At 47.3% G+C, this 16,558-nt stretch overlaps 1 protein-coding gene across 1 annotated transcript in view; it reads left to right on the top strand.

Moving 5' to 3' along the window:
* The window catches only part of pold1 (polymerase (DNA directed), delta 1, catalytic subunit), a 52,532-nt gene extending 39,419 nt beyond the window's left edge, over positions 1-13,113 (top strand). The window contains exons 20-27 of the mRNA XM_080523818.1: positions 3,896-4,071; positions 5,302-5,454; positions 7,020-7,122; positions 7,291-7,423; positions 9,323-9,436; positions 9,880-9,932; positions 11,120-11,217; positions 12,749-13,113. Of these exons, the coding sequence (XP_080379944.1) occupies positions 3,896-4,071; positions 5,302-5,454; positions 7,020-7,122; positions 7,291-7,423; positions 9,323-9,436; positions 9,880-9,932; positions 11,120-11,217; positions 12,749-12,836 (918 nt within the window). The 3' untranslated portion in view covers positions 12,837-13,113. The remainder of the gene's footprint in view (positions 1-3,895; positions 4,072-5,301; positions 5,455-7,019; positions 7,123-7,290; positions 7,424-9,322; positions 9,437-9,879; positions 9,933-11,119; positions 11,218-12,748) is intronic.
* Positions 13,114-16,558: the final 3,445 nt, after the last annotated feature.

Below are 16,558 nucleotides of genomic sequence, written 5' to 3'. Positions count from 1 at the left end.
GTTTGGAAAAGGGCAGGTACTTTCAAAAAATACTTGGCAGGTGATTGGATGAATCTATCTATCACCTATTTTCAGAGAGCATTACCACATGATACCATCAAACTATTAACTGCTCTAATTCTAATGCAAGGATGAGAACTTAAAATATATGAATTGGGACAACATATTTATTTATGTTTTTTTTAAACAGCAACACCATTTTGTTTCTCTCAACAAGTGTCTTTTTTTTTTTACGTTCATTGACGTTGAATCCGACGCGCTGTATGACGTATCCCATACGGGTAGTGGTGTTTCTCAACCCTCTCCTCGGGGCGCCCCAGCCGCTCCACATATTTGATCTGTTCCACCACCAGCACACCTGATTCAACTAATCAAGTCCAAAGCAATCAAATCCAACCCTTTGGACTTGATTAGTTGAATCAGGAACAGATCAAATATGTGGAGCGGCTGGGGCGCCCCGAGGAGAGGGTTGAGAAACACATAGTGAGTTGGACTTGTGATCGGAAGGTTGTGAGTTCAAATCCCGCCTGAAACCACACCACTACTAGTGTGCCCTTGAGTAAGGCACTTAGCCCTCAGTTACTCCAGGGGGAATGTCCCTGTAATTCGTAATTGTAAATCGCTTTGGATTAAAAAAGCGTCTGCTAAATGGCAAAAAAAAAAAAAAAAAAAAACGCAGGCAAATCGCAGGCTTTGCGATTAGCTAATCGCGTCATTTCAAATCGCGATTTTGATTTAAAATCGATTAATCGTGCAGCCCTAGTCCTGTACCTCCTTTTCGAGGGCAGCCTGATAAAGTGTACATGCCCAGGGTGGGTCGGGTCCCTGGAGATCTTGGAGGCCTTCCTGAGACAGCGTGTGTTGTACAGCTCTTCCAGAGAGGGGAGGGGGGCGCCGGTGATCTTCTGTGCTGTTCTCACGACTCTCTGTAGCGCGTTTCTCTCCGCTGTTGTGCAGCTGTGGAACCAGTTGCAGATGCCGTAGGTGAGGATGCTCTCCACTGCGCCGTGGTAGAAGGCCACCAGTATCTCCTGCTTGTTGTGTTCTTTCCTGAGGCATCTCAGGGTGTATAGCCGCTGTTGTGCCCTCTTGATGGTGCCTTTTGTGTTGTCCTTCCAGGCCAGGTCATCCCGCATGTGATGTCCCAGGAATCGGAGGGTTGAGACTCTCTCCACGCTCTCTCCGTCGATGAGCAGGGGCTGGATCTCGGACTTTTTCCTCCTGAAGTCTACGATGAATTCCTGGGTCTTTGACTTGTTTAGCAGCAGGTTGTTAACCTTGCACAGCTTGCTCAGTTGCTCTACCTCATCCCTGTACGCCGCCTCGTCCCCCCCCGAGATACATCCCACCACGGTGGTGTCGTCTGCAAACTTTAAGATGTAGTTGCTGGGGTGGACGGGGGTGAAGTCGTGGGTGTAGAGGTTGTAGAGGATGGGGCTTAGCACGCAGCCCTGGGGGGACCCAGTGCTGAGGCTGAGGGCTGTGGAGGTGTGGGGGCCCACCCGCACCCTCTGGGGGCGGTCGGTCAGGAAGTCCTTGATCCACGCACATATAGAGTGTGATAGACCCAGGTCTAGTAGTTTGGTCACTAGCCTGTCTGGAAGGATGGTGTTGAAGGCGGAGCTGAAGTCCATGAAGAGCAGTCTCGCGTAGCTGTTTCCCCTCTCCAGGTGGGATAGAGTGGCGTGGAGAGTCGTCGCTATGGCGTCCTCTGTGGACCTGTGGGCTCTGTAGGCGAACTGGTATGGATCCAGGTTGGGCGGGAGGCGTGTGAGTATGTGGGCCCGGACTAGTTTCTCGAAGCACTTCATGATGATTGGTGTGAGTGCCACCGGGCGGTAGTCGTTTAGGCAGCTCACCGTGCTTTTCTTCGGGACTGGGATGATAGTTGAGGTTTTCAGGCAGGGTGGGACGGTGGCCTGGGACAGGGACTGGTTAAAGATGTTGGTGAAAACCCCGGCCAGCTGGTCGGCGCAGTCTCTCAGCACCCGTCCCAGGACGCCATCCGGCCCCGAGGCTTTCCTGGGGTCCACCGCCTTCAGTACGCGTCTCACCTCATGCTCTGTGAGGGTGAGGCTGCTGAGAGCTGGAGAGAGTGGTGTTTGTGTTGCGGTTACCTCCGTTCGCCCCTCGTCGAACCGGGCGTAGAAGGTGTTCAGCTTTCCCGCCAGCAGGGGGTCGTCCTCTGCGGCTGTGAGCCTGTTGGCTCTGAAGTTTGTCATCTGCTGAACCCCCTGCCACATCCGCCTGGAGTCGTTGCTCAGGAGGCATTCCTCAATCTTCTCTCTGTGCTCTGCCTTGGCCGCTTTGATGCCGCGCTTTAGGTTGGCCCTGGTGGAGCTGTACAGCGGTGTGCGCTTCCCTGCGAAGAAGGCGTTGTCCCTCTCGTTGATCAGTTTTTGGACCTTCCCAGTCATCCATGGCTTCGTGTTGGGGTAGACCCGGACCCGTTTGTCCACGGTGACTGAGTTGGTGCAGTTCACTATGTGGTTCAGAACCGACGACGTGTACTGTTCCAGGTCCTCATGCTCATATTCCTGCCATAGGGTGTCATTTAGGCAGATCTGCAGTGGAGCGGACCCTTCTGGCCAGGTTCTGACAGTCTTAGTGGTGATGGGAGCACTTTTCCCCATTGTAGTGTATGCAGGAATCAGGAGGATTGACACATGGTCAGACATGCCTAGATGAGCTAGCGGACTAGCCTTGTAAGCACGTTTGATGTTGGTGTATACCTTATCCAGTGTTTTTTCTCCTCTCGTTGCACATTTCACATGCTGATAGAACTTGGGTAGTACTGCCTTCAGGTCGACATGATTAAAGTCCCCCGCTATGATGTGAATAGCCTGTGGATCAGTGCTTTGTTGGCTACTAATGACTTCATATAGTCGCGCCAATGCTACTTTGCTATCTGCGCTAGGCGCTATATACACACATGTAATTAGCACCGCGTTAAACTCCCTAGGGAGGTATGTGGGTCGGCATTTAACAGTCAAGTATTCCAGGTCTGGGGAGCAGTGGCTACTTACAGTTTTCGTGTTTAAGCACCAGCTGTCCTTCGTAGATATAATGAGGCCGCCTCCGCGGGTCTTCTCACTAAGCAGCGTTCGGTCAGCGCGGTGCAACGTACACCCCTCCAAGCTAACAGTAGCGTCCACAATGTTGTCATTTAGCCAGGTTTCGGTCAGAATAATCACACAGCTATCCCCTACGATGTTGTTTTTGGCCACCTGTAGTCTCAGTTCATCCATCTTGTTCGTCAGGGATCTGACGTTAGAGAGGAAAATGCTTGGCAAAGCTGGTTTGTTTGGGCTTCTCCTCAGCCTTGCTAGCAGGCCTCCCCGGCGGCCTCGCCGTTTCCTACGGTCTCGCCGCCGGCGTTTCCGCCTCAGGGAGGGGACTGTGAACCAGGGCTCTCCCGGTAGCCTGGCGATGTCCTTGTCAATTCTGTATTGCTCCAGGAAATCCGCCGTAACTATCTTGTCGTTTTGCGTGCCGACTTCTAATAAGTCGAGCCTGCTGTAGGTACTATATACATAACTGTTCCCTATAAGTACTAAAAAAAAAAGTGAACATACAAATGTTCTTAAAAACACAATGAAACACCAGTGTGGTAGCCCCCCCAGCTGCGGCGACTAAGCGCGCGGCCATCTTGGGACGTATGTGTGGTTCAGTTGTCCCGTTGTTACTTTAGTTTGAGTTTATTTTTATTTTATGTTTATTTTTTCTCTTGTTTTTTGTTAAATTTGTTGTCTAATTGTCTTGTTATTTTATTGTTGTCGCATAGGACCCCCTCGAAAACGAGATATCATATCTCAAGGGGTTATTCCTAATAAAGCAATTTCCTCAAGCCTTCTGTTCTGTTACTATAAAGGATTGTTGTTGCCCTCCTCCTCAGGTTTACTACCCCTACCTGCTGATCAATAAGAAGCGCTACGCAGGCCTCTATTTCTCCTCCAGCCCGGACACGCATGATAAGATGGACTGCAAGGGCATAGAGACAGTCCGCAGAGACAACTGCCCCCTGGTGGCCAATCTCATCAACACCTGCCTGCAGAACATCCTCATCGACAGGTATGCTCAGAGCCCGTCTACCTGACTCAATGTCCCATGAAATTACTGGAATTAGAGTCTGAGGAATGTCTTGATCACCTGTCCCGTGACATCATTCCCCTGTATAATCAATTTATATTTATTTGAGCGTGGGATATCTTGTCGCCAGAACATCTCAGCGCATGCATATCCTAGCCTAGTGTTTGATACTGTAAACAAGTCAGTGGCTCTGTTGAAATAAAGCCATTTAGACCTAAAAGAGTTAATGTTTTGCGAGCCAAATTTGGTCATGTAAAAATGAAGAATGAATTGAATGAGAAAATCTTGTCCACGCTCTGATTTTTAGAAACGCTGCGTGACTTCCTGCTAACAGACATTTAAGAGATGTTCTACCTTTTGAACATGTTGTCCTGGTTTGGTCCTGACCTCGGTGTAGTTGATTTGCTCAGACTGTCTTTAGTTACTGTGGGGAGCATGCAGCACCTGGCCTGTAGAGGGAGCTATAGGACTGTGGTGGTGGACGCCGGCAGGTAGCAATTATCCCATCACCTACACTCCACCACGGTCCTGTAGCTCCCCCTACAGGCCAGGTGCTGCATGCGCCCCACAGTTACATACCATTAGCCTCGTAGCATAATTGTCGAAGTCATGCTTAACTTGTGGTCAGCCGAGCCATCTTTGGATGTTGTGTCAAAAATGCCATGAGATGATGATAAAAATGTCAAAGAGATGACTTGGGCAGATAGTGATTTTGGAATGTAACAAGCATTCTGATAGGCTGATGGTATCGGCAATAACAGCAGTGTTAGGAGAGTAGAGTTGGGCAGATCTCAATTTGGCTAAAATATCACTTGTTGAGTTGCTAGGTTGATTCAAAAGTCAACCCCGAATTCCACAGATTATGGCGGATAGTGATTTAATGCGGACACTAGGATCCTTTTTTTTTAAAATATGATTTCTGATAGTTTGGTGTGGCCCAGGGTCTTAAGCGTTTTGTTACCACGGCAGTGGAAATGCAAATGTCTATTACAGTGCCAACGATTTCAGAGAAATAATGCGGATAACGTTTTCAGGGAGGGAATTTGTCATCATATGAGTTAGATTGTAGCGTGTGCAAGGTGTTCCGGATTTTTCCACATGAATGGAGCACTACAGGGCATTCCCAAAATTATCTAAGGAAGCGACGTGTGTAGCTGCTCAGGCTAATGAACGTCTGGCCTCACGCCCACGCTCCCCGTGCTCTCTCCTCAGGGACCCTCAGGGGGCGGTGGCCCATGCCAAAGAGGTGATCTCTGACCTGCTGTGTAACCGCATAGACATCAGCCAGCTGGTCATCACCAAGGAGCTCACCCGCACGGCCCAGGAGTACGCTGGGAAACAGGCACATGTGGAGCTGGCTGAGAGGTGAGGAGGGGAGGGCAGGGGAGGTTGAGGGGACAGGCCCACGTGGAGCTGGCTGAGAGGTGAGGAGGGGAGGGGAGGGGAACAGGCCCACGTGGAGCTGGCTGAGAGGTGAGGAGGGGAAGGGAGGGCAGAGGAGGGGAGGGCAGGGCAGGGCAGGGCAGAGGAGGGCAGGGCAGAGGAGGGGAGGTTAGGGCAGGGGAGGGGAGGGCAGGGCAGGGGACAGGCCCATGTGGAGCTGGCTGAGAGGTGAGGAGGGGAGGGGAGGGGAGGGGAGGCTTCTGGTTCCAGGCTTAAACAAGTCTGAGGACTCTCAAAAGTGGTTGATATATAAAATATATAGTATCTCTCTCTATATATATTGTCTCTCTCTCTCTCTCTCTTTCTCTCTCTCATCTCGTTAAGATGACCTGATATTTAAACCATTTCACTTATCATCTCTGAGATTCATGAGCTGCTGTAATAAACTTGATTTCGCCGATCTATCTGACAAGCAAGCTGATAAGACAAACATCCTCCACAGCTCTGGTCAACTCCCCTGCAGCCCTTCACACCTCCTGTCTGCTTCAGCAGCGTAGACCACCGCTGCCATGGGAGCTGCATGTGCCCTTGAGCACGGCACTTGACCCCTAAATGCTCCAGGGGCGCCGACTATGGCTGACCCCTGTGCCTTGAGCAAAAAATACCAAATTCCAACAATCGATTGATGAGTGTTGTAACATTTTGAAACCTTCTTCTTCTTCTTCGATGGCGGTGTGAACCATTAACCGCATGCCAGCAGTCGTGAAACATCATTTTACAAAATCATTTGGGTGGTCCTATTTTAAAAAAAATCTGCCATGGTCACAACTGTGAAGTGTCCTAGGGGATTACTGTTTTGATTAACTGTACCCCGTTTCATTTGTCAAGCTGTGCTGGGTAAACGCTTACGCCTACACTTTTTACATAAAATAAAAGTCATTCTTTGGTAAAACATTGCTTGTTTGCTGTACACAACAGATATTGTGTGTGAAACACCTCAGATGGTGTTACGTCAATTTGGGCAACCGTTGCTCTGTGTCTTTGTGCACCAAATCTTCCATAGTCCTCCTTCTCTAGATGACTCATGCTTGTAGATCTGTTAAGATTAGACCAGTGAAAAACAGCAGAGACTACCAAAGACCTTGGTGTCGCGTCTATCATATTCATTACAACCTCCTCAACCCTTTCAGACTGGTCACAAGGGTTGTTAGTCGCTGAGAGGAGGATCCTGGGTAGGGAGAAAAAAAAAAAGCTAAAAAGAAAAAGGTCACCATCTATCGCAGCGCTGTCGATTTAACAACTCTGCTAATGCTGCTACCAAGCTACCAACCCATCAATCAACAACTCTGCTAATGTTGCTAACAAGCTACCACCCATCAATCAACAACTCTGCTAATGCTGCTAACAAGCTACCACCCATCAATCAACAACTCTGCTAATGCTGCTAACAAGCTACCAACCCATCAATCAACAACTCTGCTTAATGCTGCTAAAAAGCTACCACCCATCAATCAACAACTCTGCTAATGCTGCTAATGTCTCTTCAGGATGAGGAAGCGAGATGCCGGCAGCGCCCCCAACTTGGGAGACCGAGTCCCATACGTCATCATTAAAGCTGCCAAAGGAGTGGCCGCATACATGAAGTCTGAGGTTAGGCACTGTTGTTTTTTGTTTTTTTATTGCCCGGAAGTGGGTTGATGATAAAGTTATATTGATTTGAAGCTCTGTCATGAACATTCGTGAAAGTATTTTGTGTGTGTGTGTGTGTGTGTGTGTGTGTGTGTGTGTGTGTGTGTGTGTGTGTGTGTGTGTGTGCAGGATCCAATCTATGTACTGGAGAACAACATCCCCATCGATACCCAGTACTACCTGGAACAGCAGCTCTCCAAACCCCTGCTCAGGATCTTTGAGCCCATCCTGGGAGAAAGTAAAGCTGAGAGCGTCCTTCTAAGTGAGCATGCGTACATACGTTAACAAACACACACTCACTGGCCAGTGTTCAATCATTGCAGATAAGTGCCGTTACTTTTGTCCACTTTTACAGACTTTCGTTTATTCTGCTTGTTTATAAAGCATGGCACAGCATGTTTATAAATGTTGTTTATAAAGCATGGCACAGCATGGCACAGCACCAGAATATCTGAGAGACCTTTTGCTAGCATATCAGCCCAATAGAGCTCTCAGGTCTTCTGACGCTGGTTTTCTCTGTGTACCACATGTACAAAAGAAGAGATTTGTTGAGGCTGCGTTCTCATTTTATGCACCCAGATTGTGGAATGCACTGCCAGTTTACATTAGGGATGCAACCTCAGCACATATGTTCAAGTCAAGACTAAAAACCCATCTTTTTAATATTGCCTTTAAATTACTAAATCACTAAATTATGATTACAAATACAGTACAGTAAAAACAGTGCCTTTTCCCCCATAATTGATGACCTTTAAGGGCTTTATAATATTTATTTGATACATGTCACAAACTTCTGTCAGTCTAACTGTCAAGACCCAACAAGCTCGGCATGTACATTAATCAATAATCAAACGGCTCGTTAGCATACAGGGCCGAGGCCTGACACAGAAGCGGAGGTAACCTCAGTTGGCAGGTTGAGGGTACCTGGTAACGGGGCGGGGCTAACCTTAGTTCCTGCCAGAGTTCGGTTGCGTTCTCTCGTGGTTCAAGAGAGCCCCAGCTTGGTTGCTAGAGTACGGCTTCCCATTACTTTACTTTTACTTTACTTTTGTATGTAACATATAGGACAACAACACTCGTTAGGAAAGACAGACCAGACAAGACGAGGGGGGGGGGGGTGTGTGTCACAGTCCCAACTGAACATCTCAGGGGTCTAGAACCGGCTTCTATCCGTCTGTCTCTCAAACAGAGTCTCCCCCATCCTCCCCTCACAGGTAATCAGCTCTTTTCACGATTCCCGCCAACAGACAAGCCACTCCCCCAATTACCCTGGGTAGACAATCATTTACATTACATTTTACATGGCATTTAGCAGACGCCTTATTCCAAAGCTACTTACAATCGATACATTTGACTAAGAAAGTGAATCATCAATCCACCAGTCGTAGCAGGAAAAGTAATCTAGCTCAGGCCGGCTGCCATTGGCAGCCGTCGTGATAGAAGATGTTTTGTTATTTATTAACTTTTTTTTCAATCACCATAACGCACAGAGCTCACGTCAACGGACGACACTATCAACCATGACAGTGAAACCGTGACACTATCAGATCATATCAAACTGTCTCCTCCTCCTCCTCCTCCCTTCTGGTCCCTCTACGGCCTGGCATGTTCATTTGACCAGGAATCTTTTCTTAATTTTTTATAATAAGAAAGTGTGACTGTAAATGGTAAATGGACTGCACTTATATAGCGCCTTTATCCAAAGCGCTTTACAACGGCCTCTCATTCACCCATTCACACACATTTACACACCAATGGCAGAAAGTTTCCATGCAAGACGCCGGCCCGCTCACTGGGAGCAATTTGGGGTTCAGTGTCTTGCCCAAGGACGCTTTGACATGTGGCCAGGAGCCGGGGCTCGAACCACAACCGCCCTGCAATCACCCTGTATCTGGGTAGTAGACAACATGGACTCAGTATTGAACTTTATGAACAAGGTTCTTTATTCACTGTGCTTCCCTGTTCCCGCCTAAACGACTACTTCCCTTTTTTTCCCCTTTACTGCACTCCCTGTGCACCCGTACGGTGTACGTGACATCACTGTTTTGAATAAAACAACCTTATTTTCAAGTCGTCATACTTTACCGTATAGCAGTGGTGTTAATCTGTTATTATTAACCATTGTTTTTCCCCACCTTCTGTCGACCTCTCCGTGTTTCAGAGGGGGACCACACACGCTGTAAGACTGTCCTCACCTCCAGAGTCGGAGGCCTCATGGCATTCGCCCAGAAAAGGAGCACCTGTATTGGCTGCAGAGCAGTGCTGAAGACAGACGGTGGGTGGGTGTATGTGTGTGTGTGTGTGTGTGTGTGTGCACGGCTCAAAAGGCCACAACAAAAGGGAGATGCACCGCAGTTTTAAAAGTGTAACAAAAGTATTTATTAACTCAAATGTATGACACAACAGAACACTAACTAAATAAAAGACTGTGCTATGAGGTGTGAACGTCAGTGATCAGTGGTGATGCATGTTGGATGGGTGAGTGGATGGATGGATGGATGGGTGAGTGGATGGATGGATGGATGGATGGATGGATGGATGGATGGATGGATGGATGGATGGCTGGGTGAGTGGATGGTTGGATGGGTGTTGAAAGGTGCTAAAAGCAAACTACATGAACTGTAACATAACCCAAACAAAGGATGTCCTCTGGGCCGTGTGGGGGTTCTGCCACAGGACGCGTGGTGTGTTTGTCTGACCTGACCTCTTTCCCTCCAGACGCCGTGTGTGACTTCTGTAAGAGGAAGGAGTCTGAGCTGTACCAGAAAGAGGTGAACTAGTTCATGTGTTGTGATGATGGGAGGTGTGTGAGTGTACGTGTGTGGTGATAGGAGGTGTGTGAGTGTACGCGTGTGGTGATGATGGGACGTGTGTGGTGATGGGAGGTGTGTGAGTGTACGTGTGTGGTGGTGATGGGAGGTGTGTGAGTGTACGTGTGTGATGATGTGAGGTGTGTGAGTGTACGTGTGTTGTGATGATGGGAGGTGTGTGTGTGTACGTGTGTGATGATGTGAGGTGTGTGAGTGTACGTGTGTTGTGATGATGGGAGGTGTGTGTGTGTGTACGTGTGATGATGATGTCAGGTGTGTGAGTGTACGTGTGATGATGATGTCAGGTGTGTGAGTGTACGTGTGAGGTGTCAGGTGTGTGAGTGTACGTGTGTGATGATGATGTGAGGTGTGTGAGTGTACGTGTGTGATGTCAGGTGTGTGAGTGTACATGTGTGATGATGATGTGAGGTGTGTGAGTGTACGTGTGTTGATGATGTCAGGTGTGTGAGTGTACGTGTGTGATGATGTGAGTGTACGTGTGTGAGGTGTGTGAGTGTACGTGTGTTGTGGTGATGGGAGGTGCGTGAGTGTACGTGTGTGATGATGGGAGGTGCGTGAGTGTACGTGTGTTGTGATGTCAGGTGTGTGAGTGTACGTGTGTGATGATGTCAGGTGTGTGAGTGTACGTGTGTGGTGATGTGAGTGTACGTGTGTGATGATGTGAGGTGCGTGAGTGTACGTGTGTTGTGATGATGTCAGGTGTGTGAGTGTACGTGTGTGATGATGATGTGAGGTGCGTGAGTGTACGTGTGTTGTGATGATGTGAGGTGTGTGAGTGTACGTGTGTTGTGATGTGAGGTGTGTGAGTGTACGTGTGTGGTGATGTCAGGTGTGTGAGTGTACGTGTGTGGTGATGTCAGGTGTGTGAGTGTACGTGTGTGGTGATGTCAGGTGTGTGAGTGTACGTGTGTGATGTCAGGTGTGTGAATGTACGTGTGTGATGTCAGGTGTGTGAGTGTACGTGTGTCATGATGTCAGGTGTGTGAGTGTACGTGTGTTGTGATGATGGGAGGTGTGTGAGTGTACGTGTGTGGTGATGTGAGGTGTGTGAGTGTACGTGTGTTGTGATGATGTGAGGTGTGTGAGTGTACGTGTGTAGATGGTGATGATGTTTGTGTGCGTTGCAGATCTCTCATCTAAACACGTTGGAGGAGCGGTTCTCTCGCCTGTGGACACAGTGCCAGCGTTGCCAAGGCTCCCTCCACGAAGATGTGCTCTGCACCAGGTAACACACACACACAGCCCCCCCCCCCCCTTCCAACACACACACACACACACACAAACCCCCCCAACACACCACACCTAGTGTGTGCATGCACCATTTGCACAGATGAACACACACCAGGCCAAGCTGGTGGAGGTAGACATTGGAGGCTCATTGTGATTTCTACCTCCACCAGCCTCCCTCTGACAACCACACCCCAGACCTCTGACAACCACACACCAGACCTCTGACCACCACACACCAGACCTCTGACCACCACACACCAGACCTCTGACCACCACACACCAGACCTCTGACCACCACACACCAGACCTCTGACCACCACACACCAGACCTCTGACAACCACACCCCAGACCTCTGACCACCAGACCTCTGACCACCACACACCAGACCTCTGACCACCACACCCCAGACCTCTGACCACCACACACCAGCCTCCCTCTGACAACCACACACCAGACCTCTGACCACCACACACCAGACCTCTGACCACCAGACCTCTGACCACCACACACCAGCCTCCCTCTGACCACCACACACCAGACCTCTGACCACCAGACCTCTGACCACCACACACCAGCCTCCCTCTGACAACCACACACCAGACCTCTGACAACCACACCCCAGACCTCTGACCACCAGACCTCTGACCACCACACACCAGACCTCTGACCACCAGACCTCTGACCACCACACACCAGCCTCCCTCTGACCACCACACACCAGACCTCTGACCACCAGACCTCTGACCACCACACACCAGCCTCCCTCTGACAACCACACACCAGACCTCTGACAACCACACCCCAGACCTCTGACCACCAGACCTCTGACCACCACACACCAGACCTCTGACCACCAGACCTCTGACCACCACACACCAGCCTCCCTCTGACCACCACACACCAGACCTCTGACCACCAGACCTCTGACCACCACACACCAGCCTCCCTCTGACAACCACACACCAGACCTCTGACAACCACACCCCAGACCTCTGACCACCAGACCTCTGACCACCACACACCAGACCTCTGACCACCACACCCCAGACCTCTGACCACCACACCCCAGACCTCTGACCACCACACCCCAGACCTCTGACCACCACACCCCAGACCTCTGACCACCACACCCCAGACCTCTGCAGTACATGTGTGGCCCGGGAGCAGCACACATCAGGTTGTTAAATGTTAAACAATAATGTGTCTTTACTTACAATTTATACTGGAGTATACAGGCCAACATAGTTTGGCTGTTCTCTCTCACGCACACTGGGGGGGGGGGGGGTGGTCTCAGGGATAGTGAGGTGGACTGGTGATCAGAAGGTCATGAGTTCAAATCCCACCTGGGAACATCACCTTGTGTGATGTGTGCCCTTGAGTAAGGCACTCAGCCCTAAATGACACCAGGGAATATGTCAATGTGTAACCTCGAATTGTAAGTCCCTTTGGATAACAGCGTGTGGATAAATGGATAATTGGATAAATGGTTGTAATGTAAATGTTAACACTGAGCTCCTCCCTGCAGCCGGGACTGTCCCATCTTCTACATGAGGAAGAAGGTGCAGAAGGACCTGGACGACCAGCAGAAGCTGGTGGGGAGGTTCGGGTGGTGAGACGCCCAGACACTCCACCTTTCTCTCATGGGAAGAATTAGTAACATCAGGTGCAGTAGGACCTGGAGGCTGGGATGGTGAATTAGTAACATCAGGTGCAGTAGGACCTGGAGGCTGGGATGGTGAGACGCCCAGACACTCCAACTTATGTGGGTCTTTCTCTCATGGGAAAAATCTGTTACATCTTAGGGCTTGTAAAATGTGATTTGTGATCTCTTAGGGCTTGTAAAATGCAAATGTACAACTTATTTTCTATTATCATGAAAAAAATAAAGGCATCTTCTTTCTTTTTTTTTTCTTTTTTAAAAGAATGCATGTTAATTGTTTTAATTAAGAGCCAGACCAGGGTCATCGTCAACTCATTGATTATCAGCCTATGCAAGAAGGGCAGATTTGTAATTACTGACTATCATTGTCATTTGGGTACCAAGATATAAAAAAAAGTACAAGTGTCCACAATTATTTTCCTGAACTGAAGTATGAAGTATCCCTGAAATTGTGCTTTGAAAACTTGCATTCAGAGTGCCCTCTGTAAGTATTGAAAAGAGGAAGCATTTTAGCTCCATACGCCCAACACTTTGAAATGAAATAATTACTATGATGTTAAAGTACAGACTCGCAGCCATAATTCAATCTTCTTTTTTTCAGATTGGTTTCATCATTTCACAAAAGTACATTTCTATGTACACAAAAATACATCTTTTTATACATAGTCCCCCTATTTCACAGAACCAGCAGTATTGGAACATTGCCTTGACAGGTGTTTCTGGTAGTCAGGTGTGTTGCGTCACATCATTTGTGCTGACATAAGAGAGCTGTGTCTAGTACTAGTATGTCTAGTACTGATTCTACCCTTAACAGTCTTTGGAGTCTGTCAGCATGACCAAGATCAAAGAATTGTCACTGCATGTCAAGGAAGACATTATTGGGCTTAGAAATCAGAAATAAACTATCATAAACATAGCCAAAACCTTAGGCTTGTTAACAACTGTTTGGAACATCATCCAAAAGAAGAATAACGGAATTGGGCTCAGTAAACGGTGTGGTCAGCCAAGGAAGACTTATACAGTGGATAACCAAAGAATGCTCACCATAATAATTATTTATTATTATTTATTATTAAGGAAACCCCCAAAACCACTGTCACAAATCGGAAACACTCAGCAGGTAGTTGTGAATGTGTCAGAGGTTACGATGTTACCAACGAAAGAGGCTACACTGTAAGGTGGAAACCACTGGTTGGAAACAGAAACCGGATGGCCAGATTATAGTTTGCTAAAAGTGCCTGCAGAGTTCTGGAAAATCGTCTTGTGGACAGATGAGACAAAGATAAACGTGTACTAGAATGATGGCAAGTGTGGAGAAAAAAAGGAACTGTCCAAAATACCCGTCATACACCTCATCTGTGAAATATGATGGGGGTCATCATACAGCAAGACAGTGACCCCAAACATACTACCATAACAACTAACTTATGGAGGGCCCTGTATACAATCAGTAAGTATTCACCCCCCTTGGACTTTTTCCACATGTTGTGTTGTGTTACAACCTGACTTTAAAATAGATTGAATTGTTGTTGGGTTTTTTGTCACTGATCTACACAAAATACCCGATAATGTTAAAGTGAACTTAAGGTTTGTGGTGTTCCTTGGAATTCAATTGTCTTCACATCCGAAATAAGACAAAGGGATTGGTTTCCATAGTGTATAACTATATACTTATAGTATTCTTTAAAACTACCTCTTGATACATTATGGGAAAAGCATGAGTTGGATCCAGACTTTGAATGGAATAGGGTATGATCAAACATTCAACAATCCTCAAGGATTCCTGACCACCAACAAATTCACTATAATTGTATCCATAGGACTTAATGGAAACCAATCCTGTTGTCTTATTTCTATGACGAGTTGGTAGTGACGAGTTGGCCACACTGTGTCGAAGATGAAGAAAAACTATGTTCATTCCGAAATCACATTAACTATTATCCTTACACTCGATTCAACTTATTGAGTGACTTGTTGAAGACAAAATATGTGTCTCCCATTGCGAAAAAAGATCTCCTTTCCATTACCACTGTTTCCTCTTGACGCAGAAATACATTTTCATGTCGCCGTATTAAAGGATGTAGGTGTTTGAATTTGAATAAAGGAAGTTGCATTTGAGTGTGGGTGGATGTCATACTGAAGTAAGAGTTCTATCATCGGTGTCCACATTTCCAGAAACAGATGGGAGCGGTTGTGGTATTTATGCGTGTTTGTTCTCTAAAGCAGTCATATTTGGAGAAAACATTAACAAATGTGTCCACAATCGAATCTGAAACAATCTTGTATGAGTTGTCAGCAGCACAATTACTTAATTCATAGAATTTAAAGACGTCTGGCGTAGTTAAATGAAGACTAATGATTTTGAATGAAATGTATACTAAATCAGTATTTAAATAAATATATGTGTAAATATACAGTATATAGTGCCCTGTGTAAGTAATGAGACAGTGAAGCATTATTTCCTCTTTTGGCTCTACACTCCAAAAGTTTGGATTTTAAATCAAACATTTACTGGGTTACTGAGGTTAAAGTAGAAGAAAGAAGCTTTTATTATTTGTGTACATAATCATCATCACCATTCTGAAATCACAACACTTTTTATGCATAACCAAAACTAATGGCACAATTGGTCAGGTGTGTTCCATCACATCAGTGCAGGCATGAGATGTCAGTGTCTAGTATTGATTCTAAGCCTTGCACTCTCCAGGAGGTAGGCGTGAATGAGTCAGAGACTACCATCCGCAGAATAAGTTACCAGCCCAACTACAGGCGCTTCACTGTTAGGTGCAAACCACTAGTACTCAAAAAGTCTGCAGAGGTCTGGGAAAAGGTATTTTGGACAGAGTGATTGCAGGAGGAGTTTGTGGGGGAAACAACATCTGCCCAAGATTTACAACATGCGTACGTCCTCTTCAGGTTACACCTTAACTGCTCCTCCTGAGACATCTACTGCCCCCCAGCACTGCTCCTCCTGAGACATCTGCCCCCCAGCACTGTCTCCTGAGACATCTACTGCCCCCCAGCACTGCTCCTGAGACATCTACTGCCCCCCAGCACTGCTCCTCCTGAGACATCTACTGCCCCCCAGCACTGTCTCCTGAGACATCTACTGCCCCCCAGCACTGCGTCTCCTGAAGACACCCTCTTTTCCCCTTTACTGTGTCCCCTAAAACTTCTATTGCCCTTTGTGTTTCTCTGTTTCTCCAGTGTCTATATATATATATATATATAAAAAAGAAGAAAGAAAAAAAAGTCTAGGTTTAGAAGATGGTGATAGAAGAAGGTTTTTCCTTCTATCACAGAGACTGCCAATGGCCCGGGCCTGAGCTGGATTACTCTTCCTGCTACGACTGGTGGATTGATGATTCACTTGCTTAGTCAAATGTATTGATTGTAAATCGCTTTGGAATAAGGCGTCTGCTAAATGCAAAAAAATGTCATGTAAATGTCCTCGTGTGAAACATGGTGGATGGTTGTAACTGCTAATGGCAGCAGCAGCATGTGTCTGCTCGAGGTCAAGCAAATGCCCCCAAACTCATTCGATGACCCAAAACATGCTGCCATAGCAACTAGGGAGTTTTTCAGGGCAAAGAGTGGAAAGGTCTTGACTGTGGCCAAGTCAATCTTCAGATTTAAATCTGAAGTTCTGTGATAATCTAAACTTTGTTCACTGAT

This window comes from Nansenia antarctica (assembly GCF_963989245.1).
Source record: "Nansenia antarctica genome assembly, chromosome: 2".
Classification (NCBI taxonomy): Eukaryota; Metazoa; Chordata; class Actinopteri; order Argentiniformes; family Microstomatidae; genus Nansenia; species Nansenia antarctica.
Note: the sequence above shows the minus strand (reverse complement) of the source record. Positions and strands in the feature narration are given on the sequence as shown.